General features: G+C 57.8%; 1 protein-coding gene across 5 annotated transcripts in view; it reads left to right on the forward strand.

Annotated features, from left to right (window-relative positions):
- Positions 1-26,759, forward strand: part of ACE (angiotensin I converting enzyme) — a 105,425-nt gene that overhangs the window by 77,379 nt on the left and 1,287 nt on the right. For 4 of the 5 annotated variants that reach the window (XM_039516454.1, XM_039516455.1, XM_039516453.1 and 1 more), the window contains 16 exons: positions 506-729; positions 4,867-5,011; positions 7,088-7,186; positions 8,786-8,908; positions 11,597-11,808; positions 12,627-12,763; positions 13,220-13,378; positions 16,672-16,759; positions 17,650-17,793; positions 18,723-18,914; positions 20,159-20,256; positions 21,421-21,590; positions 22,570-22,793; positions 23,045-23,189; positions 23,532-23,630; positions 24,804-24,926. In XM_039516454.1, coding sequence (XP_039372388.1) covers positions 506-729; positions 4,867-5,011; positions 7,088-7,186; positions 8,786-8,908; positions 11,597-11,808; positions 12,627-12,763; positions 13,220-13,378; positions 16,672-16,759; positions 17,650-17,793; positions 18,723-18,914; positions 20,159-20,256; positions 21,421-21,590; positions 22,570-22,793; positions 23,045-23,189; positions 23,532-23,630; positions 24,804-24,926 — 2,382 coding nt within the window. Of the gene's footprint in view, positions 1-505; positions 730-4,866; positions 5,012-7,087; positions 7,187-8,785; positions 8,909-11,596; positions 11,809-12,378; positions 12,506-12,626; positions 12,764-13,219; positions 13,379-16,671; positions 16,760-17,649; positions 17,794-18,722; positions 18,915-20,158; positions 20,257-21,420; positions 21,591-22,569; positions 22,794-23,044; positions 23,190-23,531; positions 23,631-24,803; positions 24,927-26,759 lie in introns of those variants that run through there. The other variant, XM_039516457.1, reaches the window with a different exon arrangement.

Genomic DNA, 26,759 nt, shown 5'->3' on the forward strand with positions numbered 1-26,759 from the left:
CCCCCCTCACCTCCTAGCCACATAACCATGCCAGCAAACCCCCGAGGGTGACACCCCCACTCCCGCACCTCCTACCCATGTAACCATGCCAGCAACGCCCCCAGCAGAGATGCAGCTATGGGGGGCTTCTGCCTGCATAGCTAACGTGTTCCCATCCCAGCAGAACTCCTCCTCCCGTCGGCGTACGCTGTGTCCACGCTCGGGGGCTGCAGTGTAGCCATTGCCTTAGCTGCCGCTGGGAATGAAGGCGACGTTCCCACCCGGCTTAGCAGCCCGTGTTCTCCCCTCTCCACCGACACCCCCTTTGCACTGACCCTCCCCAGCACCCTAGGGTCCCTTCTGTGCTGCTGTGAGCATCCCTTACTGGGGAGGGAGGAGCTAGTATGTTGCTTCCCACCTGCCAGGGGCTAGCAGGCTCCCTCCCGGGGCTGAGTGTATCCCAGCAGGGGGGGAGCAGGCGGCTCAAAGGGCGCGTGTGGCCAGGACTCTGCCCCTCGCCCTGCAGGATCAAGCAGTGCACCACCGTCACCATGGAGCAGCTCTTCACGGTGCACCACGAGATGGGCCATGTTGAGTACTACCTGCAGTACAAGGACCAGCCAGTCACCTTCCGCAGCGGGGCCAACCCCGGCTTCCACGAGGCCATCGGCGACGTCATGAGCCTGTCGGTCTCCACCCCCGGCCATCTCAAGAAGATCGGGCTCCTCAGCCAAGTCACCCAGGATGCAGGTACCAGCGGGGATGTGCCCCCGAGGCACCGGGAACCAGATACCTCCTCTGGCCAGGAGGCAGGGAGTGGGCAGGGCGGGTAGGGGGCTGCAGTATGAGCTGAGATCTGCGGGGAGGAAAAATGCCCTACAGGGCCAGGGCCCTGGCTATGGCAGCTCTGAGCCGGGGCACCTTCCACACACTCTCCCCTGCCTCCGGCGTGGAAGTTGCTAACTCTGCCGTTCATGCCCAAGCGTGTCTTTAGGCTGGAGGGGTTTGGGCTCCCAGCTGTCATCACACCCCCGGCTGCCCTGTCCCTCCAGCTCTTGTGTCACACGTTGGCTGGTCCGGGAGAGCATCTGAATCCAGAGTGAGCTCTGAGGGGATTTTCTGAGTGCTTCTAGCTGTCGTCGCTCCTTGCCTGGGGACTGCTCTCCATGCTCATACGCCCCACGCTGGTGCACTTATTTTCACTCACACCTAGCACTTGTGTGGCATTCTTAAATCGAGAGATCTCAGAGCACTTCCCAAAGTGCGTGAGTATCGTTATTGCTGTTTGACAAAGGGAGAAACTAAGGAACAGAGAGGTTAAGTGGCGTGACCAGGGTTATTTGGCACGTCTGTGGCAGAGCTTGGACAAGACCCTGGCAGTTATTAGCACGAGGGGCCTGTAAGCCACAAGTAACCCATGCTGCCTCCCACAGCAGCACCTGAGAGTAATGGCCTAGATCCTCAGGAAAATTTACACCAGCTAACTCCACTGACTTCAACGGAGCGACACCAGCTTACACCAGATGAGGATCTGGGCCTGGGTGTCCAGAGACGTGGGCAGCGGAGAGGGCAGCATGAGTCTAAGGAATCCAGCTAGCATCCTCCTGACCAACAGCAGGACAGTTGTTCACTTCCCCTTCCAAGGAATGAACCTTCCCCCCCCTCCCTCAATCCTGCTCCAGCCAAAGACCTGTTTGGGCTGAGATTTGGGGCTCGCCTGGTTCTGAAGCCACGGGCACTTGCCCGCCCTGCTGCCCTGGGAACTGCTCGCTGAGGGGCAGGAAGGAGAAACAGCTCATTTAAATAACCCAGCCAAAGGCTGCCCCGGCAGGTCCAGGCTTTTCCGTGAAGCGAGCGTCTTTGCGAGGAGGAGGAGGAGCGCGCGAGCAAGTGTGATGACGGGAAGCCGCGGCAAAGGTCACTGGCAATTCGCCGCTTCTGACGAGAGCGGGTGATTTGCCGCTCGGGGGGAGGGCAGCCGGGGCTTTACTGGCGGCTGCTGCGCCTGATCCGATTGCTGATCGCCAAGACAGCAAGGTTAACAGCCACCCTGCGCACGCTGGGTCAGCATGGGGAGCAAAGGCTGGGACCCAGGCAGCTCTTCCTCAGGGAAACTGTCCCTGGGCCTGCCGGCTCCCTGGGGTGCTCAGCACCTCTCTGGTTCAGGCCCATGAACATCAATGGACATTTTGCCCGAGCAAAAACAGCACAAGGACTTGTGGATTATTTGTCCTTAAGATTTGAATGACCACGGGTCCGAGTCTGGTCTCGCTTATCCGGATGCAAAGCAGGAGTCATCCCGCGGCCGGAAGAGTCTTGGGAGTCTCCAGCCAGCGCAAGTGCAGAGTCAGGTCCCAGGTTTTGAAAGGGGCCTCCAGCTTTGGAGTGTGATTGCAGGAGTAGGCTGGTGCCCGGACACCGAGATGCCATTGTCTGCACCCCTGAAGGACTCCCACAGTAACACCTCTGGGTGCTAAATCGCAGGCCGGCTTGGGAACCGGGGCTCTGTGCCTCGTTTGCTTGGAAGCAAACCTTTCTCCCTGCCAACAGAACAGAACTCTCTTGGCAGAGGTGTCCCTGGTTTCTTCCTGGAATCTGGACGGAAAGTTCCTTGCAGCCAAGCAAGCCTATTTCCAAGGAGAAGTCAGCTCTCTGGGCTGGGTTTCACGATCAGTGAATTCTGAAAAGACATCCGTCTTAGGCCCGGGCCAGCTGTCTGAGTGAAAACGACTAGTTCCTGCTGGAGAAAGACGAGGCTGGAAAGGATCTGTCCTGGAGCTGGGCTTTAACCACATGTTGAGCCAGACGGCACCACGTTGAGCCAAATGCATTTTGCAGACTACTGCTGCTGCAAGCCAGCGGCGGCTTTGCAGGGGAAGGAACGTTCTTGGGATCGTATTTATGCTGATGATTACGATTCCGGCCTGGAGGTCTGCCAGTGCACCTCTGTCCTGGCCTGCACAGCTGGAGAGTGCCTTGGGAGCAGCCAAGAATGGGGTCCCATCGGGCGAGGCGCTGAACGGAGAGGAGCAGAGCGCCGCTGCTTGGAAGCGCTAACAACCCAAATGGGCCAGGCAGACCCGGAGGGGAAGGGGTAGGACATGCCAGCAGAGGGGACTGTGGGATGGCAGCAACCGGCATGATTTCTGTACTTATTGGGTGGGTTTAGGTAGGAGGGGATCAGCTAACTGGAAGGGAAAGGGGTTGGGGAGGGGGATAGGGCAGGGATCAGAGGCTAGGGGTGGAGTGAAAAGACTGAGGGAGGATGAGGGGGAGGGTTGGAGCAATCAGCCAATCGCAGGGCTGAGAGAGTCCAATCAAAACAGTAGAAAGTTCTCCAGAAGTCCCCAGCTCCCTGCTTTGGCTGCTTCTGCACCGACCAGCCCAAAGCTCTGGCCTGGCGTACACCAGAAACTTAGGTCGGTCTAGCTACCTTGCTCAGGGACGTGCCAACTTCATGCCCCTGAGTGCCAGAGCGAAGCCAACCTGTGCCCTGGTGTAGACACCGCTAGGCTGACAGAAGGATTCTTCTGTCCACCACGCTACTGCCTCTCGAGGGGATGGATTTACTAGAGTGATGGGAAGGGTGGAGGGGAGGTACCACCTGGGTCCTGGTGCCACCAGTGTGGGGTTGGAAAGCTGCCTACTCACCACCCAGAGGGGAAAAGTGATCTCTCCCGGGGGCTTGTACAGCAGTGACCTGTGCTGACTTCCAGGTGGTTTCCTCTCTAGTTTGTTCCCATTGAACCCATGGGAGTCTTGCCAGTGACTTCACTGGGAGCAGCAGCAACCACTGTGGAGACACACAAGAGACCTGCAATATGCACATGGGATCTGGTTCCCCTTGGCCCTGCACCATGCACAGTCGGTTCCCGCCGTGCTCAGCGGGTGTGAAATGCTCCCAGGTCAGAACGCACCAATTCGCACTCGCTTCGCACTGGCCACAGCACCAGGGACCTGCTCCCCGTTACACCAACAGGGGAGTCAAATTACAGATACACTCGCCTCTGGGCCCATTTACGCTGCCAGAGTGGGGCCTTAGTGGGAGTGAGAGGCGGGCCCAAGGTGCAGAGCAGTGGAGAGCTGGGCCTGGGACTTTTCTCGTCCTCGTTAGTGAAAAGGTGATTCTCATCCTGAGCGCAGGTTAGAGATGGAAGAGCCCCTTGTCGTCCCATCCAGCCCAAAACCTGGCCCTGAGTGTGGACGCTGAGCCCTTGGAAATCCTTTCCCGCGGCCTGGTGCCAATGGAGACGAACGCCAGCTGCCTTTCCGCTGCTGCAGCGGCTCTCCGGGAGCCAGCTCCGGCGTCCAGCTGCGGGAGAACCAATTTTACGGTTCAGTGGCCGACCTGAAACATCGGGACACAAATGGTTTCGGGTCGAACAAACTTTGATTTTGAAGGGGTTTCGGAAAAGAATCCAGTCAAATGGACGTAAAATTTGAAACCAAAAGTCGTTTTGAATGGGAAAAGCACCTTTTTTCGATTGTCTCTTTTTCCGGCTGAAACAATTTGGCGAATTTGGCATGAATCGCCACCATGCTCTGGGGGAGCCGAAGGTGCAGAGTTTGTTTTTTTTGGGTGGGGAAAAAATAAAAGTTTTGTCAAAAAAAATGTCCCCCCGCTCTAGTCAGGAGAGCCAGGGAGGAACGTCTAACGATGCCATCGCTGAAGGAAAGGGACAGGTTGAGCCCTGCGCCTGGGTCATGATGCCGTTTCAGCTCCCCCCATACCCGCCGTAGACCCTCCTGCTCCTCTGGCCACCTAAGGAAGCTGCCTGTACACAACTCCCACCTGCAGGATCCGGGGGCTCTTTCCAGGAAGCCTGGGCCAACGTCTGCATCCCCCCAGGTCCTTTCCCTGCTTCACTCCGGCTCTGTTTCTTGCAGAGAGTGACATCAACTACCTGCTGAAAATGGCCTTGGAGAAGATTGCCTTTCTCCCCTTCGGTTACCTCATCGACCAGTGGCGCTGGAATGTCTTCAGTGGCCGCACCCCCCCTAGCCGCTACAACTACGACTGGTGGTATCTGAGGTAAAGGGGTGAATGCACATATGTGTGTGGTCGATGAGCATGCGTGTACTTGCATGTTTCTTCCTGCACAGGTGTGGGTGGGTGTGCACCTGTGCGCCCAGGGGTGTGTGCACATGTGCATGGGTGTGTGCATAAGTGAACGTGTGTGTGTGAAGCGTGAATAGTTTTGTTCTATTTCTGGCTTGAAAGATGCACCAAGCAAACAGATGGTGATTGCTTGTGAGGTGCCCGGATTACTTCACCCTCAGCCCCAGAGTGGGCTGAAATGACTAGAAACAGGGTAGTTGGCATTTGACCCTGAAGAATGGGCTGGGACAAATGTGGCTGGAGAAAAGAAGAAACTGACCCAAACGTCTGACCTGAACCTTTCATTGAGGTGGGCAGGTCAGATGCCTTTGGGCAGCCATGGTGGCCACTTCTGCACTCGTGTATCCTGGTTGGGATCGGAAGGGGAGGAACCTTGTGACCAAGCTGCGCCTGTAATATTTCTGGGAATGGGGAATACCAGAAATCTATCAAAAGAGCATGTCCTTAGCTTTGGGAGCAGGCCAGTACTCTGGGAGGTGAATGGATGGATGGGTGGGTGAATATGTGGATAGTTAGATGAGTATGTTTGTGCGAAGATGGATGGATGGATGGGTATGTGGGTGGGTGGGTGTATATGTGGATAGATGAATGGGTATGTTTGTGCAAAGATAGATGCATGGATATGTGGGTGGATGGGTGGGTATATGTGGATAGATGGATGGGTGGGTGGGTGGATAGATGGATGGGTGGGTGGGTATATGTGGATAGATGGATGGGTGGGTGGGTATGTGGGTGGGTGGATGGATGAGTGGGGGTATATGTGGATAGATGGATGGGTGGGTATGTGGGTGGGTGGATAGATGGATGGATAGATGGGTGGGAGGGTATATGTGGATAGATGTATGGGTGGGTGGGTGGATGGATGAGTGGGGGGGTATATGTGGATAGATGGATGGGTGGGTATGTGGGTGGGTGGATAGATGGATGGATAGATGGATGGGTGGGTGAGTATATGTGGATAGATGGATGGGTGGGTATGTGGGTGGGTGGATGGATGGATAGATGGATGGGTGGGTGGGTATGTGGGTGGGTGGATGGATGAGTGGGGTATATGTGGATAGATGGATGGGTGGGTATGTGGGTGGGTGGATGGATGGATGGATAGATGGATGGGTGGGTGGATGGATGAGTGGGGGTTATATGTGGATAGATGGATGGGTGGGTGGGTGGATGGATGAGTGGGGGTATATGTGGATAGATGGATGGGTGGGTATGTGGGTGGGTGGATAGATGGATGGATAGATGGATGGGTGGGTGAGTATATGTGGATAGATGGATGGGTGGGTATGTGGGTGGATGGATGGATGGATAGATGGATAGATGGATGGGTGGGTGGATGGATGAGTGGGGGGGTTATATGTGGATAGATGGATGGGTGGGTATGTGGGTGGGTGGATGGATGGATGGATAGATGGATGGGTGGGTATGTGGGTGGGTGGATGGATGGATGGATAGATGGATGGGTGGGTATGTGGGTGGGTGGATGGATGGATAGATGGATGGGTGGGTGGGTATGTGGGTGAGTGGATGGATGAGTGGGGGTATATGTGGATAGATGGATGGGTGGGTGGGTGGATGGATAGATGGATGGGTGGGTGGGTATGTGGGTGAGTGGATGGATGAGTGGGGGGGATATATGTGGATAGATGGATGGGTGGGTATGTGGGTGGGTGGATGGATGAGTGGGGGGGATATATGTGGATAGATGGATGGGTGGGTATGTGGGTGGGTGGATAGATGGATGGGTGGGTATGTGGGTGGGTAGGTGGATATGTGGATAGATGGGTGGGTATGTTTGGCGGGTGGATGGATAGAAATATCTGAAATTAAGCCCCAGACACATGCAGGTTGTTCATCACTAGCTTCCCCTCTTCCTCCTCCTTGTTTCCTGTTTACTCCTCACACCCCGAGGGGCGGCTCATCTGTCCCATTCTTTCAGGCCCCTGCCAATGCTCTTCATTTTGTCCCCCTCACCCCTTTGTTTTACAGAACTAAATATCAGGGCATCTGTCCTCCCATTGCCAGGAACGAAACCAGCTTCGACCCTGGTGCAAAGTATCACATCCCCGGCAACACCCCCTACATCAGGTACTGGAGCTGCATGTGACTTGCTTCTCGGACCACTCGCGTGGTGGGGGGGGCGCTGGGCCAATCCACTAGCCTGAATCTGACAAGCCTCCACTCTAGTCCTTTGGGGCACGTTTATCTGTATCGCAAAAGCCGCAGGAAGTGGCTGCAGCTTGCTGTCCGGATCAGGCAGATCCGCAGCGAGGGGCACCCGCAGAGCTCGCGGCTGTGCCTATCTGTCTCTCCGGCGGGGAGTTCTGCAGGCCAGGAGGCAAAGCTGCGTGGGGCCCTGCACTGGAGTAATAAGGGGTGAACTATGCTGTGTACTAGCTAAGTTGGTATAATGTGCCTGGGCCCCAGTGAGCCTTAAAATTAGTGACAGCGCCTGGAGACTCTCCTATAGGGCCTGGGTAACCTAAAGGGATTCGATGCTATCGCCCCGATACTCACGTTTGTCATGGCACAACACAGAATCACCATCGGCAGAGCTGTGTGGGGAGCCGAGGTCTGCAATGATGGGGTGCTGTGGGTCAGGATTGGGGTACAGCACAGTGTGGGGAGCCCAGCTGTGCAATGATGGGGTGCTGTGGGTCAGGATTGGGGTACAGCACAGTGTGGGGAGCCCAGCTGTGCAATGATGGGGTGCTATGGGTAAGGACTGGGGTACATCACAGCACAGCTGGGGAGCCCATGTCTGCAATGACGGGGTGCTGTGGGTCAGGACTGGGGTACAGCACAGTGTGGGGAACCCAGCTGTGCAATGATGGGGTGCTGTGGGTCAGGACTGGGGTACAGCACAGTGTGGGGAACCCAGCTGTGCAATGATGGGGTGCTGTGGGTCAGGACTGGGGTACAGCACAGTGTGGGGAACCCAGCTGTGCAATGATGGGGTGCTGTGGGTCAGGACTGGGGTACAGCACAGTGCGGGGAGCCCAGCTCTGCAGCATCAGGAGACCAGAGTACAGGGCAGAGGCGGTGAAATGTACCCAGTGCTTCTGTCTGACCCTAGCGCTCTCTCATCTCCTCCCCTCTGTCAGCACAAAACCCCCTGGTCGGATTCTGAAACAGCCTAACTGCACCAGTCACCATCTGGGCACTTCCTTGCTCAGGGCCAAAGATGTGAAGAATGTAAATGGCAGGAGGCAAAAGTACCGGGGTGGGGGACCTCCTCCCTGCAGCAGAGATCAGCTGGTCTCTCCCCTGTTCCCATTGCTCAGCCCTGAGGACTCTGCTGTGGCACCAAATGAAATTAATGGGCAGCAGGTTTAAAACAAACAAAAGGAAGTATTTCTTCACACAACGCACAGTCAACCTGTGGAACTCCTCGCCAGAGGATGTTGGGAAGGCCACGACTATAACAGGGTTCAAAAAAGAACTAGATAAATTCATGGAGGACAGGTCCATCAATGGCTATTAGCCAGGATGGGCAGGGACGGTGTCCCTAGCCTCTGTTTGCCAGAGCAACAGGGGATGGATCACTTGGTGATGACCTGCTCTGTTCATTCCCTCTGGGGCACCTGGCACTGGCTGCTGTCAGAGGACAGGATACTGGACTAGATGGACCTTTGGTCTGACCAAATGGCCGTTCTCATGTTCTTACGGCACTTGCTTTCTTCGCAGGTACTTTGTGAGCTTTATCCTGCAGTTCCAGTTTCACAAGGCCCTGTGCCAAGCGGCCAATCACACCGGCCCCCTGCACACCTGTGACATCTACATGTCCAAAGAGGCGGGAGCGAAACTCGGGTGAGAGCCAAGGCGGGATTTGGGAAAGAAGGGGGTGAGCTGCTCAGCCTGGAGCCCCAGCCCTAGCGGGGCGGTTAGAAAGGACCCAAGGGGTCACAAAAGGCGGGGGGGGTCTTTATTCCCCACTAGCCTCTCTCTCATTGGTTCCCTCTGAAGCATCGGGCATTGGCCACTGTCAGAAGACCTGAGATTGGGCTAGAGGGACTGTTGGTCTCAGCCAGTATGGCCGGTTGTGTGGGATCAGTGCATTGGTTCATGTGGGGGATATGTGACGGCCTTGCTCCCTACAGGCCGGAGGTCGTCAGTCTCTGCGCTAGGGCTAGCTGGAGCTTACCCGTTAGCTCAAGTGGTAGCGTGGCTGTTTTAAATGCCTGAATCCCTGTTCAAGTCCCAGCTAAGGACAGGTACTTCATACAGGGATGGGTGGGACGATGTGCGTAAAGACTATGCTTTCTGCAAATCCATAGAACGTCAGGGTTGGAAGAGACCTCAGGAGATCATCTAGTCCCACCCCCTGCTCAAAGCAGGACCCAATCCCCTGACAGATTTTTGCCCCAGATCCCTAAATGCCCCCCTCAAAGATTGAGCTCACAACCCTGAGTTTAGCAGGCCAATGCTCAAACCACTGAGCTATCCCTGCCCCCAGCACTAGTAGAAGTCGGTGCAACTCCAGGTCAGAGCGAAGCCCCAAAACAGAAAGTCCAGCTGTCAATTTTTTTAAGACACCTAAGTGATTTAGGGGCCTGGGTGTCATTTTCCCAAGTGACCTAAGCACATGGTGAGAAGAGCTGCTCCCCTGAGCCCGGGGTGGCCAGTTTGATCCCCTGAAGCCTGGGAATCGATTGCCCATAACGCCGGCTGCAGTGACTCGGGGCAGACTGTTAGGACGCAGGGCACAAACCCCAAACTGACTGTGAATTCCACACTTAAAGCTCATCAACCAATTAGCGAGTGTGAACTCCTCAGGCCCTATAACAGCCTATGCATGGAGACCCCTTGGATACCCCCATCCACCCCACCACCCAGGTGAAGGTACTTTTGTGACAAGAATCACAGCACTATTCAGGTTAGTCCCAGTCTCAAAGGACCAGTCACCGACCCCAGGTCACCCCAAAGCTCTCACACCAAAGCCAACACTTGTGGCCGGTGTTATCATAAACTATATAAAGATTGATTACGTTGGCAAAGGAAATTAGAGAGTTATTTCCAGGGTTAAAGCAGGTCAATATAGCTACACAAACCAATTACAGTCAAGTTTCAAAAGGTAATAGAAGTTCCCATATATGTCCTTTAGGGCTAGCTCTGGGTAGGCAGAGCGGGATCTCTTGCTTATATCTAGAAAACCCTGGGCCTCCCAGCATCCAAGCAGCACAGAGATACCAGGTTCCTTTTGTTTGGGGTTTTTATTCCCTTCCTGCCATGTGCTCTGAGCTGCAAACTCAGCTGATCAGAGGAATCCGCTTATATGATTCATTTTCATGGGAAGGACAAAGTCTTTTATCCTCTTTAACAGGGCTTTCCTAGACATTGTGGTGTCCCATGCAGTCCCCCCGCGGGAGGGGACTGGCCCCAGGCCTCTGCAGGGGGGCCCCAGGCCTCTGCAGGGGGTTCCCAGGTCTGTGTGGGGCAGGAGCAGGTTTAGGGGATGGGGGGGAACCACCCCCCAGCACGAGCCGGTGGAGCGGATTGGGGCTGGGTTGCTCCACTTCCTGCTGACTGGTGATTGCAGGGTGGGCCTGATCCCGCACTCACAGGGCGGCAGGAAGTGGAGTGCCCCGGTCCCAGCCGGCTCCGCTCTGCTCCCCTGGCTCCCAGCCTTGGGACTTGGGGGACGGGGGGAACCTCCCCCCAACACTCACCGATGGCGGAGCTGGCAGAGCGGAGCGGGCTGGGGCCAGGTTGCTCCACTTCCCGCCACCCAGTGAATGTGGGACGCTCCCGACCCCTGCTGCAGTCCCCCAGGACGTAGTTCAGGGGAAGGGGTGGGGCTGGGGTGGGAAGAGGCAGGGCGGGGGTGGAGCAGGGGCACGGGTTTTGGGGAAGGGGTGGAATGTGGGTGGGGCTGGGGTGGGAAGAGGCAGGGCGGGGGCGGAGCAGCGGCGGGGACAGCTTTCCGGCCCGGGGATCGGGCTGGCCGCTGGAGCAGCACGGAACTGCGTAGGGCACCAGGAAATTTGGAGCAATTTGGTGCCCTGCGCAGCTGCGTAGTTTGCCTATGGGTAAGGACGGCCCTGCTCTTTAACGTCCCACAATAGTCTGTGTGGTGTCGATGGACCTTTCCTGTTGGGGAGAACATAACACATTCTGTTGATGATTAGCACTTAACAGTAATTAATCTCTCTCTCCTGTCTGGAGAGTCACAGAGAGTCACAATACAACTGCTCAAATATTACACTATGGGGTACAGATGCTATCAGTGAGAGTAATGCAGGCAGCGACTCACAAGCATTCAATAAAGTCTAGACACATTTGTATCATTTTAATACCTGTTTTAATAATACTAACGCACAGGGGAGCCAGACTGATTCCAGCTCTGTGTGTGTCAGTGTTCAACGGAGCCATGGGGACTTTGGCATGAGCTGGCACCTGCTCTGCCAGCATCACACCCGTATCTTGATGGGCAAAGCCACACATGCTGTGCTTGGGGCTGTCCATCTCATTGTCTCTTGCTTTCCCGGTTCTCTGCAGTGAGGTGTTGAAAGTTGGCTCTTCCAAGCCGTGGCAAGAGATCCTCTTCAATCTGACTGGCACGGAGAAGATGGACGCTGGGGCCTTACTGGAGTACTTCAGCCCTGTGACAGAGTGGCTTCAGAAACAGAACACCGAAAGGAATGAAACACTGGGCTGGCCGGACTTCGAGTGGCGCCCGCCTGTCCCTGATGGCTACCCTGACGGCATCGGTAAAGCCTCAGCACTGTCCCTTTGCCCCAGAGCTGGGTCATAGAATCATAGGGTTGGAAGGGACCTCAGGAGGTCATCTAGTCCAACCCCCTGCTCAAAGCAGGACCAATCCCCAGATTTTTACCCTAGTTCCCTAAATGGCGCCCTCAAGGATTGAACTCACAACCCCGGGTTTAGTAGGCCAATGCTCAAACCACTGAGCTATCCCTTCCCCAAAGGTCCAGGGGTGTTGGGAGGTGTCCCCAGATGGACACAGCATGGCATTGCTCAGAATAGACGTGGAAGGTGGGCGATGTCTCTGCTAGAGCGCAGTGAGATGGGCTAGTCAGAAATAGCATCGTTCTCCAGCTGGGCTCCGGAGAGCATCACAGTCATGTGCTTCGTGGGGCACTGCACCTTCCTTTGAAACATGTGCCATTGGCTGGACACCTGATCCACAACTTGATGGACCAATGGTCTCCTTCGTTATAGTAATTCCTGCTCTCCTGATGTAACAGATAATCCACGAGGTAGCATTCTGGGCTGCATTCTGATTGGCTGACTGGTACAGTCTAGAATGCCGGGCTCAGCCGGGCTACTCCTGTCCAGATGGACAAAGGCAGATGCTCCACTAGCGTCAACCTGCCACTCATCTGTTGGCTTCTCCGGTCATGTCCCTCTAAGGGTGCCCCGGGGCAGGAAGTGGAGCCCGCTCAGGTGCGTGGAGAGCCTGTGGCACTGGCGAGAGCTCAGCCATGGATTCTCCAAGGAGGTTCTGCTCACACAAGGGGGAGCGCTCATTTGGCAGCTTTATCCAGTGGGTTTTTCCCCCTGCTAGATAAAATAGCGGATGAAGCCCAAGCCCAAGCCTTCTTGGCGGAGTACAACAGCACGGCCGAAGTGGTGTGGAACGCCTACAGCGAGGCGTCCTGGGCGTACAACACCAACATCACGGACTACAACAAGCAGATCATGGTATGAGACCGGGCTGGGGGGCCACACAGTGTGATGCTGACAGCAAAGTCAGGCAAAAAGCGACAAAGAGTCCCGTGGCACCTTATAGACTAACAGACGTATTGGAGCATGAGCTGTCGTGGGTGAATACCCACTTCGTCAGACGCAACCAAGTCAGGCAGGTTGTACCCAAAGTCCACTGCAGACAAGCACAGAAAACCAGGGCAGCTCCTGCTGCTCCCAGGCGGGAGGCATCCACATACTGGTAGCCAGAGAGTAGCATTCATACGCTGGGAGGTGCCTTTCTCCTGGCATCCCTAAATGAGTTGGGCCTCATTTCCTAGACCGAGGTCTCTGGCCAGCCCGCGGGGAGAGCATGCCATAGCTGCCGATCCCACGCACCAGTATTCTTAGCGGGGGCTGCATCTGATCACCCCAACCGGGTGATTCCTTTCCTGTCTCCCCTTGGCCCTGCAGCTGGAGAAAAACCTGGAGATGTCAGCCCACACCCTGAAGCACGGCACGCAGGCCCGGCAGTTCGACTACTCTGACTTCCAGGACCAGAGCGTCAAGCGCATCCTGAAGAAACTGAGCGACATTGAGAGAGCCGCCCTGCCTGAGCTGGAGCTGAAGGAGGTGAGGTGAGGGGGAGGCAAGGTGTTCTGTGACAGCACCCAGAAGGCCCTGCTTAACATGGAGCGGATTGTGGCCTCCCACGTCTTCCACGCGGCGCTGAGACAGCACGCTGGGAGCTTCCCAAGCAGAAGAGGCACAATCCCTGCCCCACGGGGTTCACCAACCAAAGACTACGTGTCCCAGCATGCAGTGTGGCTCGGCTCTTGAAATGCAGCTGGAGCGTTGCATGCTGGGGCCTGTAATCTCCTATGAAAGGGGAGGGTAGCTGTGGGCTGCTTTGCATAACTCTCTGTGTTACCATTGGCTGGAGGGCTGTACCTGGGCTAGCATTGATCCTGGAAATAGGGTGACCAGATAGGGACAGTCCCGATATTTGGGGCTTTTTCTTCTATAGGCGCCTATTACCCTCCACCCCCATCCCGAATTTTCACACTTGCTGTCCAGTCACCCTACCTGGAAATGGAGAAGGACAAGATGCAGTAGAGGGTTGATCGCAGGTTGCTGGTGGGTGAATTACAAGCAGGTCTGGGAGATCCAGTTAGATAAAAGTAACAGGCCCGAAATTCTGAAATGGGAGCCGAACTCCTGTGTTTTTCATGATCCAGCTGGAGTACGCCAAAGTGTGTCTGCACGCGCCCTCCTTCCCTGCCCATCCGCCTCCTCCAGCAGCACAGTCCGAGCGCAGCCCCGGCCGTACCCACAACATCACATTGGGAGGGGATGGTGGGTTCCCAGCAGGCTTGGGCAGGAGGCACAACGTCCCCATTAAAACACCGATTATTCCCAGTCACAATAAAGAGACTTCACTGAGCCGGTCAGTTCGCCCCTAGAGAAATGCTTCTCCCGACTCCCAGATACTCCAGTGTGAAAGGCCCATTTTAAAAGAGGCCCTTTGTGTTCTGTGCTATTGGGACAGACCAAGGTGTGTGTGTGTGTGTGTGTGTGTGTGTGTGTGTGTGTGTGTCCTAGGTAGGACACTGATTAAACCCCCTCCCGACACCCGACAAATGAAATCGGTGTTTCTCCCACAAACACTGGAAATGGTTACTTGTATCGAGGGGCTTGTCTACACGGAGCTGTAATGCACCCCATGGGGGGGCGGGGGTGAATTCTAAAGCGCACTAATGTGTTGTACGTTGATTGGGCCATGTAGACCCGTGGTCACTAACCAGTCGATCGCGATCGACCGGTCGAACCTGGTGACTCTCCCAGTCGATCGCCATCTCCGGTGGTGCAGCGGGGCTGCCGCTAAGGCAAGCTGCCTGCCTGCCCCGCGGGGCCCCACGCCGCTTCCAGAAGTGGCCCCCCGTGGTGGGGAGCAGGGGTCTCCGCACGCTGCTCCTGCCTGCAAGCACCGCCCCCACAGCTCCCATTGGCCGGGAACAGGGAGCTGTGGCCAATGGGAGCTGAGGGGGCAGTGCCAGCAGAGAGGGGCAGTGTGCGGAGCCTTCCAGGAGCGGCAAAGGGCCAGGGCAGGCAGGAAATCTGCCTTAGACCTTGCTGTGCCGCCAACCCAGGAGCCTCCTGCGGTAAGTGCCCCCCGGTGGGAGGCCGCACCTCGAACCCCCTCCTGCACCCCGAACCCCCTTCTGTATCCCAAGCCCCAGCCCTGAGCCACCTCCCAGAGCCAGCACCCCAAGCCCCCTCCTGCACCCCGAACCCCCTCCTGCATCCCAAGCCCCAGCCCTGAGCCACCTCCCAGAGCCAGCACCCCAAGCCCCATCCTGCACCCCAACTCCCTGCCCCAGCCCGGCCCCCTCCCAGAGCCAGCACCCTCTACCCCCTCCTGCACCCCTGCCCCAGCCCTGACCCCGCTCCAAGAGCCAACATCCCATACCCCTTCCTACACCACAACCCCCTGCACCAGGCTCATCCCGGAGCCCCCTCCCACACTGTGAACCCCTTGGCCCCAGCCCAGAGCCCGCACCCTCTCCCGAACCACAACCCCCTGCCCCAGCCCGGTGAAAGTGAGTGAGGGTGGTGGAGAGCAAGCGGGGGGGGGGGGATAGAGTGAGCAGGGCGGGACCTCGGGGAAGGGGCGGGGTAGATCCTGGGTTGCCGTTAAATTTAAAAAGTGATCTTGGGCGTAAAAAGGTTGGAGACCCCGATGTAGACCCTGCTAGGGTGCCCCGAAGGTTCCTTAGTGCCCTTTCACACCGTGCTGTTTGAAAAAACACGATGTTAGAGCACACGAGGGAACATTACAAAGAGAGATGCTGGAATGAGTCATGTAGATCATGATTCATTCCAGTACATACAAAGAGAAAGTCCTGAAACTCCTCTGATTTTTTGGACATCTGCATAAAACTCAAAAATTGCCAAAAATAGCTCCCCCCCACTCAATAAACCCAGAAGTGCTTGTCATGGGCCCTGCTCCTCCTAACACCTCCTGGAGATTCTCCTTTAGTTTCACATGGTGGCATCTGATTTCTTTTATCCAAAACCTGAATGCCTGAAAGTCAAAATATGTCAATGTGGACATGCAGCCATGGTGCCTTTGGGGTTGGATTTCTGCACGCTCACATTCTCGTTTATTGTTTAGGTTCCCTAATTGGACTCAATGTCCCATGATGCACTGCCTCCCATTCCCCCAAAGGGGAGATTCTGGTGCATCACGGGAGATGTAGTCTGACACAGTAGCTCTGCCTATCCAGAGAACTGGGGCATGAGGCGACTGATGTATGGCTCATTTTCAACGGCTCCATTAGTACAGTTATGCCAGGCGTGGGCTGCCACCATTAAACCACTTGGTTTCTCATGTTCGCTCTCTCTTGTTAAAAGAGACAGAGCGTGTGTGGGTGGGAGGGCAGGGCTAGTGCCCAGAGCACCGTAGCGGGACTCAGGATTCCCAGGCTCCAGCCTCCCTTACAGGATAGACAAAACTCCCACGGAGTAAATGAGGGAGATTTGCATCCTGTGGGTTGGAGATTCGGGCCCCTGGGGCTGTCACTGGCTCACAGATTGAGCTTGGGAAGAGGTCTTGTCTCTCTGTGCCGCCACTTCCCCCACCATACACACACCCTGTGAAACGGGGATGTTCGTTCCCTACCTTCCCGGCAATGGTGAGGCTGAATTCATTCATGTCTGTAAAGCGCTTTGAGATCTCTGGATGGAAGGGCCAGAGAAGGGTGGCTGGAGACAGGCTATGCTGTTGGATTGGGGAGTGGTCCTGCTTTGAGCAGGGGGTTGGACTAGATGACCTCCTGAGGTCCCTTCCAAGCCTGATAGTCTATGATTGTCTCCGAGCGCAGAGCAATAAGCAGGCATTTAAGTGGAGACAATTTCTTTTTCAGTACAACAACATCCTCTCGGACATGGAGACCACATACAGCGTAGCCAAGGTCTGCAAGGGACAGGACAAGTGCTATCCATTGGATCCTGGTAAGATGTAGCAAGGCCTCCAGGGAACAGTAGGTGCCCACCTCCACCACCCAGCACCTGAAAGTTCTCTGAAGATGCCCCAGAAATTAAGGCTGGGATCTCCATGTGTGTGTGCAGCAAACTAGGAGGAAAGCGTGTGACAGTTCCCAAATGCCTGGGTAATTCCAATCTCGTTTGATCTCAGCTGTGAAGGCTGCAACCCAACGGAGCCTAATATCAAATCTGGTCTAGTATCAGTGTTAGCCAACCCTACTTGTTGCTCTGGAGCAACTTGGATCTCCCCAGCAGAATGAGGTTCCACCACAGAGCACGTGGAATATAGAGGACGGGTTACATTCACATGGACAACGGAGAAAACTGTGACCAACAAGGGCTCTTCCAGGAGGGCTTTGGGAGAGGGTGACTTAGAGGGAAAAGTATCAGAGGGGTGGCCGTGTTAGTCTGGGTCTGTAAAAGCAGCAGAGAGTCCTGTGGCACCTTATAGACTAACAGACGTTTTGGAGCATGAGCTTTCGTGGGTGAATACCCACTTCGTCAGATGCATGACGTCTGTTAGTCTATAAGGTGCCACAGGACTCTTTGTTGCTTTTAGAGGGAAAAGCAGAGTTAGAACCATGGCAGGGAGCAGCGGTCCCATGGGAGAAGCTAGCAGGGAGTGGAGATGGTCCCACCAGGTGAGCTCGCGGGGACGTTTGCAGTAGAGTCCTAGGAGGAGAGCCTGGGCAGGTGAAGGAGGACCGGGCGATGGGAACCGTTCTGGGGTGGCTGATCTACGGGTAGAGGAGGCTGTGGCTGGGGATGTGGGTTCAGCACGGAACTCCAGGGGTGCCCAGGTCCCGGGACGTTACGCGGCACAGCAGGGAGTCCATGGTCGTTTCCTCCCTTTGTAGACCTCACCGACATCCTAGCCAAGTCGCGGGATTACGATGAGCTCCTCTTCTCCTGGAAGGGCTGGCGGGACGCCTCCGGGAAGGAAATCAAAAGCAAATACAAGAGATATGTGGAGCTGAGCAACAAGGCAGCCAGGCTCAATGGTGAGCTATGGAGCTGCCTTCCCAAAAGGGAGAGGGCTCACCGCTCCCTACAGACACAGCCTGCCCGCTGTCAGACCCTCTCTCAGCTGTGCTCCTGTCTCCTCCCCTATGCCCGCTCCACTGTGCTCCCGTCCCTGCCCCACTGTGCTCCCGTCCCTTATCCCCGCCCCACTGTGCTCCCGTCCCTGCTCCACTGTGCTCCCATCCCCTCCTCTATCCCCGCCCCACTGTGCTCCCGTCCCCTATCCCGCCCCACTGTGCTCCCATCCTCACCCCACTGTGCCCATCCCACCACACTCCTATCCCTGCCCCCAATGCACCCCCATCCCTGCCCCACTCTGTTCCCATCCTCTCCCCTATCTCCACCCCACTGTGCTCCCATCCCTGCCCCACTGTGCTCCCATCCCACCACACTTCTATCCCTGCCCCCAATGCACCCCCATCCCTGCCCCACTCTGCTCCCATCCTCATCCCCACCCCACTGCAGCAGATTTATCGTAGGCCTCCAGCTCCCTGCGCCCAATCCTGAGCTCCTCACTCAGGCACAATCCTCCTTTTCCTCAGTGCCCAGTTCCCACCGGGCCTCTCTGTTCCTTAGGCTCCTGTGACAGTCTCACCACAGCCCCAGGCGAACGCCTGGCAGGGCTTCACGGGCTTGGCTGAAGGGAAGTGGAGTAAAAAGCAGCAAGGTCCTGGCTGTGGCCTGGAAAGGGGTCAGGGGTCTCTGAGAGCCCAGCGTGACGGGAGCTAGATGAGGGAGACGGGGAAGGTCACCTGGAGCCAACCGCAATGGCTCAGTCAGCCGCCCTCGCCCCACACTTCCAGCCCCGGAGCGAGGGGGCAGGGCCGTCCCCGGGCCAGGGCTGGTGCAGCCCGTGGAGATCAGCGGCAGGGCTCACGACCCCTGTTCTCCTCCTCCACCTGGGCAGGTCACACGGACAACGGGGCCTTCTGGAGATCCCTCTACGAAACGCCCACCTTCGAAGCCGACCTGGAGCGGCTCTACCAGCAGCTGCAGCCCCTGTACCTCAACCTCCATGCCTACGTGCGCCGCGCCCTCTACAAGAAATACGGGGGGGAGCGCGTCAACCTGAAGGGCCCCATCCCAGCTCACCTGCTCGGTAAGGCCCCCCTGGGCACGGCCGGGGCCATCGCATTTCTCTTGGGACTTTGTCTGGGTGCTGGGATGGCCTGGGGCCATTGACGGCTGAGATGGGCCTTCTTCTCCATTGCCCTCCACCCCGGAGACCTAACCCCCCATCCTCCCAGCTGGCTTCAGTGGCCAGTTTTCCGCGGGGCTGCGAATCAGGGGTGATGGTGCTAGTGGGTAACGAAAGGGCCCCCGTCCTCTGAAAAGCAGGGCCCCTCGTTAGGGACCGGACTTCCCCGCAGGCCCAGCGCTGGTGAGGCCCGGCTTTGCAAAGAGCCCAGCACATTGGGTGCTGCACACGTCGAAATCGCCCGGAGCTCTTTGCAAAGTCTGGCCCCGGGTACCAAACTCTGGGCATCCAACCGTGTGAGCTGTCTGATCTACTCCGAGTCTCGGCGAGCCGGCTGCCAAGGCAGGAGTTCTGCTTTGCAGTCCGCATGCTGGGTGGTGTTTTCCCGCCTTTCTGGGCTTTAGGTCCCAAGCTGAAGCTGGGTGTCCAAGCCAGGGCAGCTCCATTTCTGTGTCTCTGGCCCCATCACTGCACTATCTGAGCACCTCACAAGCTTATATGTGAGGGAAGGGCAGAGCATTATCCCCATTGTACAGATGGGAAACTGAGGCACAGAGCGGCTAAGGCCCAGATCCTCAAAGGTATGAAAATTCCCAACTTCCATAGAACTCAAGAGAAGGCAGGAGTCTAAGTACCCGTGAGGACCTGAGCCTAAGAGACTTGCCCAAGGTCACCCGGGAGGTCTGTGGCAGAGCAGAGAATTGAACCCAGGTCTGCTAAATCTCAGTCTCGTGCTCTAACCACTGGACCATCCTGCTTCTCACTGATGGCAGTGGAGTTACACTGGCTTTCGCCAGGTCTTAGCCGGGACCTTTCCATACAGGGACTCATGGAGTCGTGTGCTACCCCGAGAACAGGGGTGAACTTGAGGACAGGAGGCGGATTTCTGGCTGGGAGGAGGACGGGAGGGGCAGGGAGGCTGAGTGGCATGACTGGCTCCCCTCCCCTCTTTGCAAAGCAGGGCTGAGGCTTTCAGAGCTACCCCGGGGATTCCCTTTCCAGGGTCCAAAGCCCTTTGGCATCTTTGAAAATAGCCTAAGGTAGTGCCGTCCCTTCTGGCTCCGGGGCTGGGAGTAACTTTGCCTTTGTTCTTTTCTCTCTTTCTCCTCCCCTTCCTGCCCCCAAACCCCCTTGCGGGTCTCTAGGGAATATGTGGGCCCAGTCGTGGTCCAACATTTTTGACCTGGTGATGCCCTACCCTAGTGCCACTAAAGTGGATGCCACCCCGGCCATGCAAACACAGGTCAGTGCGCTCAACCCTTTGAGACTCTGCTCTTGGGAACCCCTTTTCCTCCCTAGGTGATGCTGACTTCCCTTCCCCCGGGAAACAGTCCAGGTCTCAGAATAACCAGCAGCCACTGGGCCTGATTCTCCTCACACTTACACAGCTCAGAAACCAGTGGGATACTCTGCTGTAAAACGGGAGAGAATCAAGATAGCACCTTGCAGAGAAAATCAGAGTTCTGCTGCTGGCTCCACCTGGTAACCAGACCAGGTGGGTCCTATTAGCTCGGGTTGAAAAGGGGCTGAATCGCCTTTGCCTTGCACCTTGTTCCATCACTCCCAGCTGTGCTAAGTGGGTGAAAATCACTCCCAGCTCAGAATGTCAGCACCCGCCACCCTTGCACGGGTGTAAAATAACTATAGAAGGTGCAGCGCAACAAAATCTGGGCACAAGCACAGAGGGGTCCTGCGGGGACCATCGAAGCTCAGGAATAAACAGACTGAGATTTATATTTCGTGTTGCTAACGGCAAGGCGGGGGCTGTATGGGCCAGGGAGTCAGTGCTATGTTAAGTATCATCTGGGCTTTAGACCCATGAAAGCTTATGCCCAAATAAATCTGTTAGTCTTTAAGGTGCCACCAGACTCCTTGTTGTTTTAGTGCTGTGTTAGGCGCAACCGGAGCCGCTCCTTAGAGCTGTCCCAGAGCCTCCTGTTACTGAGCGCTTCCCACACTGCAGTCCCCCGCCCCAGGAGATAATCCCTGAATCTTCGGCCTAGTGCTGTCTACACTGGGGGTTCGGTCAGCTCAACTAAATCGCTTTTGGCGGGGTGGATTTTCACCCCTCTGAGCAACGTAGCTCTGCTGGTTCCCAGTATGGACCCACCCTGAGTCCCTCCTTCCCCATGGCCCGTGTGTGTCCGTCGTCGCTCTGCCAGGGACAGCGCCAGAGCCAGCCCAGGCTCTGCAGAAATCCGCCCCCCCTGCTAAACACTCCAAGGGCCTGCGCCTGCTCCCCCTGCAACCAATGAGAATTTGGCCCCCGACCCTGATGGGAGCAGGCTCACGCCCTGAGTTTCAGAGGCGAGAAGTGCTGCCGTGGTACCGTCCCCGGCTTCCTGCCCGTCCGTCCTGGAGCGATCCTGCCTCCGGCTCCCATGTGCTCTCTCTGCTGGCTGCGCAGGGCTGGACCCCGGAGAGGATGTTTCGAGAGTCGGATAAGTTCTTTACCTCCCTGGGCCTGATCCCCATGCCGCCGGAGTTCTGGGCCAAATCCATGATTGAGAAGCCAGCCGGCCGGGAGGTGGTGTGCCACGCCTCTGCCTGGGACTTCTACAACCGCCAGGACTTCAGGTGCCTCCAGGGACAGGGCTGGGCAGTGCCCCAGGCTGGCACTGGGACAGAGCAGAGGGGTCTTAGCAGAGCGATAGCCAGTCCTGGCTGCTCCCTGGCCCTTGGGACACCAGGCCCGACGGGCCCCAGGCCGCTCCCCGGGACGCCCTGCCCGACGGGCCCCAGGCCGGCCCCTGGGACACCCTGCCCACAGCTTTGATGTCTTGTCTGTTTGGCAAACCCAGTGGCAGGGCAGGCTGTCCCTGCCCCTAGCTGGAGCAGGATTTTGAGCCCTGGCCCAGGGCAGGAGGCAGATTGACTCTGCCAGTGGCTGGGTATAACAACACGGAGCTACACTCTGCAGCAGGGTGTCAGTCCAGCACCACTTCGGGCCTGCGTCCCTGCAGGGAGCCTGCTCCAGCCCCGGGAACTGCATGTGGGTGGGTCCGTCTGTCCAGCTAGAACAGCCCACGGCCGGGAGCCTCGGAGCCCAGATCCAGGGACTTGCGCTGCGGGGCTGAAAATAGCAGTTGAGGCTCCAAGACCCTCCTGCCTCGCCAGGTTTCAGAGCCCAGGCTCCAGCCCAAGCCCCAACGTCTACACTGCTGTTTTCAGCCTGGCAGTGCGAGCCTGCGTCAGTTGACCAGGGCTCTGAGACTCGCTGGCTGTCTGGGTGCGTGTCTGGGTCTGTCTGTCTGGGTGCGTGACTGTGTCTGGGTCTGTCTGTCTGGGTGCGTGACTGGGTCTGGGTGCGTGTCTGGGTCTGTCTGTCTGGGTGCGTGTCTGGGTCTGTCTGTCTGGGTGCGTGTCTGGGTGCGTGACTGGGCCTGTCTGTCTGGGTGTGTGTCTCTGTCTGTCTCTCTGAGTGCATCAGGTATTTCTATAGGTGCCATCGTAATAGTTGCTTGCTTGCTTTCTCCCCTTCTCTCTCGCTGCCCCACCCCCCAGTAACCCGTGCGCGCGTGCGCTCTCTCTCTCTCTCTTCTCCCCCGTGTTTCAGGATTAAGCAGTGCACGGTGGTGAACATGGATGACCTGATCACCGTCCACCATGAGATGGGTCACGTCCAGTACTTCCTGCAGTACAAGGACCAGCCCATCTCCTTCCGCGACGGGGCCAACCCCGGCTTCCACGAGGCCATCGGCGACGTCATGGCCCTGTCGGTCTCCACGCCCAAGCACCTGCACAGCATCAGTCTGCTGGAGCGAGTGGAGGATAACAACGGTGAGCTGGCCGGGGCCCGGGGGCCGCTCACCAGGGCTCCCTGGGAGTCAGCGAGCCTGGGACGGGGCTGGGGGCAGGTTGTCAGCTGTTGGTACTGAGTGCTGTTGGCTGCTCAGCCAGCTGTCGGCTTAGAACTTTCCAAGGCCCATCAGAGGCTGATGTTGTTGATGGGCTGCTGGCCAGTGGGGGTGGCGACGGATCTGCTGGGCGGCTAGATCACTGACCTCCCGTCTGCTCCCCCTGCTTTGCAGAGAGTGACATTAACTACCTGATGAGCATTGCCCTGGATAAAATCGCCTTCCTGCCCTTCGGGTACCTGATGGACCAGTGGCGCTGGAAGGTGTTTGACGGGCGCATTCAGGAGGATGAATATAACCAGCAGTGGTGGAACCTCAGGTCAGTCGGAGGCTCCTGCCTGACACTGGGGACACGTCGGCTCCCCCGCTGGGCAGCATAGGGCTCGGAGCAGTTCTCTGCCACGTGAGGTCCGATCTGGGGAATCTACCCCTCTCTTTTCAATGGAGGATGTGCCTCTTGCAGGTCCAGTCGAGTTCCACAGCTTCCCACTGTGTCTCTCCTTGCTGATCTTGAAGAGGTCTCTGGTCATCGCTGCTCTCACCAGTCCCAGTCTCTGGCTGCGTGCCCCCTCCCCTGCTCACAGGGCGTCTCCTTCCCATCCTGTGGCGCTGTGCTGGCTGGAGGTCCCTAACTACCACTTTCTCCTCATGCCCCCGGCAGGTTGAAGTACCAAGGGTTGTGCCCACCTGTGCCCAGGTCGGAGGATGACTTTGATCCTGGTGCGAAGTTTCACATCCCGGCCAACGTTCCCTATGTCAGGTACGCAGGCCGGGCCAGGGTTACACGCCTGTGCCCCGGCCCTCCCCTACCGACTCCTTTCGCCTTTGCTTGGCAACAAGCCCGGCTCAGCCCGTAGCCACTCATCTGACCTGGGCGGAAGGGCTGCAACGAGAGGAGGGACTGACGGGGTGGGCAATGGATGGGCGTGGGTGGTCCGGTCTGTAGATACTAGACCCGTCCAGAAATGACAAGAACTGCAGCCCAGGGGTTATCTGTCTGTCAGCCACGTGCACAGGGAGCGGGTGCAGCTGGGCCAGGGTGTCTTTGGGAGCAGGGCCGGACGTGGTCACTGCCTGGGTGTGAGCCTGGAAAAGCTGGGGGGCTGTGGGAAGCAAGGGTGATGCGAGCAGTGCTGTCATTCATGGTGGAGCTAAGCTGAGCTCTTTGAATGATTAAAGGGCCTGGGGTGCTTTTTGTCAGACTGGGGAGTGCTAACCCCGATGTTCTGGGCCGATCCCAGCTGGAGCCATTACAGTCCTGGGTCCTAAGCTCCCCCTGCAGTCGGTTGGGAATATAGCAGCACCTCTGACTATTGACGTCGGTACGTCCGAACAAGCACTTGAATATGGCCACGTGTAGGGTGACCACCCGTCCCTGACTGGGCAGGGCACTCCCGAAATGTACATTTCAAGCCCCGCTTCTGGGCTGAATGACTCCAGGACAGCATTTGTCCCGGATTCCCTGCGGCACCGCTCTGTGCCTGCCCGAGGCTCGGGTGTGCCAGCCTCTTCCTGGTGGGATGGGGGAGCTGAGGTGGGCCTTGGTCCCACCTTGCCATGGGGCCCCCCCTGCTCCTCCTCTTCCCCCCCTCAAAGGCACCGACCCTGGCCAGGCTGGAAGCCGGAGCTGGGCAGTAGGAAAAGCCGCCCAGGCAGCCTGGACTGCTGTGAGGAGCCCCAGACCCAGCCTGGCCAGGGGGTGGAGCCTCTGGGAGAAGAGGCGGAGCATGGGGCGGGGTCAGGGAGTGGGCGGGGCTCCTGCACGTGTCCCGTTTTTTGCATTTGGAAAAGTTGGTCCCCCTGGCTCCATGCTGTATAGCGCAGGGCTGGCTCTGAGGCCTGCTGCTCCACGGACTCTCAGACAAAGCACATGTGCGTCCAGGTTCCACCTGGCCCGGAAATACTTGACGCTCCCTCCAATCCCCCAATCCAGGTACTTTGTCAGTTTTGTGATCCAGTTCCAGTTCCACCAAGCCCTCTGCAAAGCCGCCGGTGACACGGGGCCCCTGCACAAATGTGACATCTACCAGTCCAAGGAAGCCGGAACCCTGCTGGCGTGAGTATGGCAGCGGGGAGCGACCTAGGCAGTCCTCCAGCGCCTGCGTGTCAGGAGTGAGAATGCCAGGAGGCCCGTACAGAGCCTGCCCCCCCTCAGACGTCTCCTGATGGCCTTTTCCGGTTCCTGGGCCCCCGTTTTAAACCCCTCCTTTAACCCCGGGGACTTTCGCCTCTGTGATGGGAGCGAACGGGTAGGGCAAGTGACTGAGGGCCAGGACTCCTGGGTTCTATTCCCAGCTCTCCAGCTGACTCAACAGGAAAGTCACTTAAGCCTCCTGTTCACCATCTGCTGCCCCAGCAGCTTCCCAGAGGGCTGCAGTAGTGACTGTTTGTCAGGTGCTTTGGGATCCTTGTGCTGGTCTGCATTCGCCTCCGCCCCACCCTGCCGGTGGCATGGCTGGCTCGAGGTGGTGGAGGTGGGAGGAGCAGCTGAATTCCCCAGGTTATCTCAGTGGCTGCGTCTGAGCCAGTCAGTATCAGCCGCTGTTTGAAAGGGGTTGGCCGCGTTTGTGGGAACGGACCTGTCTTTCGCTAGGGCAGAGGGCCCCAGTCTGTGGGGTGCACCCTGCTGGGGGGGGTGGAGGAATGTTCAGGGGGGTGCGGCAGAGCCTGGGCCAGCCCCCATGGGGAGGCCAGGGAGGGAGCGCGCTGCTCTGCCCCCAGTTCCACTCGGCCCCCAGTTTCTGGCCCTGACCATGGCTTGGGCCCTGGCTGCACCTCAGCCCCCAGCTCCCATCCTGGCTTCCAACTGCAGCCCCTGCTCCCAGCCCTGGCCTGGCTCCAGGGGGGGTGGATAGATTCCACTACCGGGGGGGCTGACAGAAAAAGTTTGGGGACCACTGCACTAGGGAGATATGGTGCAATATATAGAAGCCACCACTAGGTGGCGCCTTGGTTTCTGCAAGGATTAAGGCTGATTTTAGGGAAGATCCCCCCCAAGAAAAGCAATACCAGACTTAACCCTTTCACTGCTGCATGGCTCTGCAGCGAGGCTGCTCTACGCCGGAGCAGTGGGTCTTCCTCTGAGCTACGGTGCCCTGTGTCAGCACGGTCCGGTCCTGCCGGTTAAACGGCCTCCCTCTCCACACCCTCCACGCGTCTGCCTCCTGCCTCGCGCCCCATTAAAGCCCATGGCTCAGCCTCCCCCCTCTGCATTGGTAACAGGCTGGCCTTGCCTGCATGCGATCCTGGCGCCCCCTAGGGGAGGCCTTTGGCACAACCCACAGGCGCTGCCTAAGGGTCTGGCTGCCCAGTGGTCGGAGGCGTGCGGTGATGCGCCCGAGCTAGCTTGGACACGGACAGCAGAGCCCCTGAAGTATGTACTTGGGCGGCTCGTGCATGGCACCGCGGCTTCGCTGCTTTTGGTACCCGTGCCAGCTAGCCGGGCTGTGCCTCTGCAGTCATCCACCTGACCAGGGCCGCCCAGGGGATTCAGGGGCCTGGGGTCTTCCTGCCACCGAATTGCTGCTGAAGACCCGGCACTTCGGTGGCGGGTCCTGGGGTGGAAGGACCCCCGCCGCGGGTCTTCGGGGCACTTCGGCGGGCGGTCCTGGAACGGAAGGAGCCCCCGCCGCCGAATTGCCACCGAAGACCCAGAGCGGAAGAAGCTCCAGAGGACCAGGCCCCGCAAGAGTTTTCCGGGGCCCCAGGAGCGAGTGAAGGACCCCGCTCCGGGGGCCCCAAAAAACTCTCGTGGGGGCCCCTGAGGGGCCCCACGCCTGGGGCAAATTGCGCCACTTGCCCCCACCCTCCACTGGGCGGCCTGCGCCTGACCGCCTAAGCGGGCCGGGGCCGGGGCTGTTTGCTAGGGCACCCGCGTCGGCCGCAGCAG

The sequence above is a fragment of the Mauremys reevesii genome, linkage group 27 (assembly GCF_016161935.1).
Source record: "Mauremys reevesii isolate NIE-2019 linkage group 27, ASM1616193v1, whole genome shotgun sequence".
Classification (NCBI taxonomy): domain Eukaryota; kingdom Metazoa; phylum Chordata; order Testudines; family Geoemydidae; genus Mauremys; species Mauremys reevesii.